The sequence below is a fragment of the Sphaeroforma arctica genome (genome assembly GCF_001186125.1).
Source record: "Sphaeroforma arctica JP610 unplaced genomic scaffold supercont1.522, whole genome shotgun sequence".
NCBI lineage: Eukaryota > Ichthyosporea > Ichthyophonida > Sphaeroforma > Sphaeroforma arctica.
In genome coordinates this window covers 34,561-36,506 of record NW_014040036.1, presented here as the reverse complement: position 1 = coordinate 36,506, position 1,946 = coordinate 34,561, and the positions used below count along the sequence as shown (strand labels likewise).

The 1,946-nt window shown below is 35.2% G+C and overlaps 2 protein-coding genes across 2 annotated transcripts in view; one reads left to right on the top strand and one right to left on the bottom strand.

Annotated features, from left to right (window-relative positions):
- Window positions 1-613, bottom strand: part of SARC_06953 (thymidylate synthase) — a 7,687-nt gene extending 7,074 nt beyond the window's left edge. The window contains exon 1 of the mRNA XM_014299131.1: window positions 181-613. Coding sequence (XP_014154606.1) covers window positions 181-459 — 279 coding nt within the window. The 5' untranslated portion in view covers window positions 460-613. The remainder of the gene's footprint in view (window positions 1-180) is intronic.
- Window positions 614-1,549: 936 nt separating this feature from the next.
- SARC_06952 (hypothetical protein) overlaps window positions 1,550-1,946 on the top strand; it is a 6,287-nt gene continuing 5,890 nt past the window's right edge. The window contains exon 1 of the mRNA XM_014299130.1: window positions 1,550-1,794. Within this exon, the coding sequence (XP_014154605.1) occupies window positions 1,727-1,794 (68 nt within the window). The 5' untranslated portion in view covers window positions 1,550-1,726. The remainder of the gene's footprint in view (window positions 1,795-1,946) is intronic.

Sequence of the window (1,946 nt, the reverse complement as noted above, 5' to 3'; positions counted from 1 at the left end):
ATATATATATATATATATATATATATATATATATATATATATTTGTATAGATATGTATATTCATATGCATATCTATATACATATATATATATATATACTATATATATATATATATATATATATATATATATATATATATATATATATATATATAGTCTAGTTTTACATTGCAAGCTGTACCTTTTGAGCTGGCACTTCGTCAGTACTGTTGTTCATGGTGTCTGATTTATGCGAAAGCATTCTGCTGTGGATCAGAGTGCTGTTTATTCCGCTTTGTGTACAATTGTTAGTAAATCTGATGAGTATTGAGTTGCTAGTGGAGCGTGTATGCAGACAGCTGATTGCGGAGATATGCCTGGGGAGAGCCGGCTGTAGAAGTGAAAAATTATTGATAATAGTTCGTATGCTTTGTTTGCTAGAAATCGTACAGTGTTGTGCGCAGTTGCATATCCTATTCATTACCCCGATGTCTTCTATTGATGGACGCAGTATTAATATGTTGTAAAGTATGTTATGTAAATATGTAACAGCACTTCAAATCTTCAAAGCTTCTATGATATGTCCTACCGCCAACGGACTTTAGTCCGTTGTGGTATTTATATTTTAATCTCTCTCTACTAGAGAGAGGGAATAGCCTCCTAAAAAGAACAGTGACATGTTTTTGTCTTTTACCAGGACTAGATATCACCAGTACCAGGCCAAATAATGATGAGTCGTCACTATTACGTCAATTTGTACTGAATTTTCTCAAATTGTAAATAAACCCATTTTGACCCAACTCTGATATAAAATATCTGGTACCGCTCAAATAGTGACGAGTCGTCACCTTCTTTAAAACAAATTGAGTCTTGATTCTTATTGGATAATCGAGTCCTATTTCAGGATATTTTTCTTTTTAGGAATTCCTATCCCAATAGTTCAAAATTATACCTGATTAATATTCGGAAAAATAAAAAATAAGCGATATAAAAGCCTTCCTTATTAGACTAGAGAGGGTCATGATGATATTGTATATTATATATAAAAATATAAAAATGAATTTGTTTTAGAAAAATCCGAGTTTTTATAAAAAATGGCGGGAAAATATTTTGTAGTATATAAATACACTGACAGCTCATTCGTCCTGACAGAATGAAGGTATTTAAAACACTCCCAACGCCCGCGCCAAAAGTAGAGTTGGATCCAACCAGGAACGGGCCTGAGAACTGAGAGCGACTCCACACTCCACGAGTCCACAGTTCACAGACGAGGGACGAGTGAGAAAGGCCGACAGCTCGACACTGAGAATTTGAAAATTTTGAGACAAGCCTGGTCCAGTGGTCTTGACTTGTGCTAAATATTACGATGGATTAGTTCCCGTTAAGACACGCCCTGAGAGCGATGAGAGGCTGAACTCAGAAGCTGAGAAGTGAAGTCAGAAGTGAGAACTCAAAGTCAACAGCCAACCTGGTGGTCTGTGGAGCAGGTCCTGCGACCTGCATCCCGAGTCCTGACTTCTCAAGAGCCTGTTGGCTCGTTGTATAGTTACTGCGTAGTGCGTAGTGCGTACCCGTCATCAATAGATGTGGACAGTGGACTACATAGTATTAGTAGATGATATTTTTATTAATAGTATTCTAATAATATTTAAGAAATTATAAAGCTCACAGCCTCACGAGTCATAGTATTTAGTAAAATCTGGACAACATACGTCGGAAGGTTAGAAAGCTACCCACATGCTGTCGATATGGGAGAACATCTGCTGCGCTCTTCTCGAGCCATAGTCAAGTTGCTCCTTTCCACGTCGCCAGCAAGGTAACTAGTTGTGACAATATTGAGCAGTATATTTTCTATTTTATAGTATTTAAAACCTGGTTGTTGTATATACTATATATATATCTATATATATATATATATATATATATATATATATATATATATATATATATATATATATATATCTATAC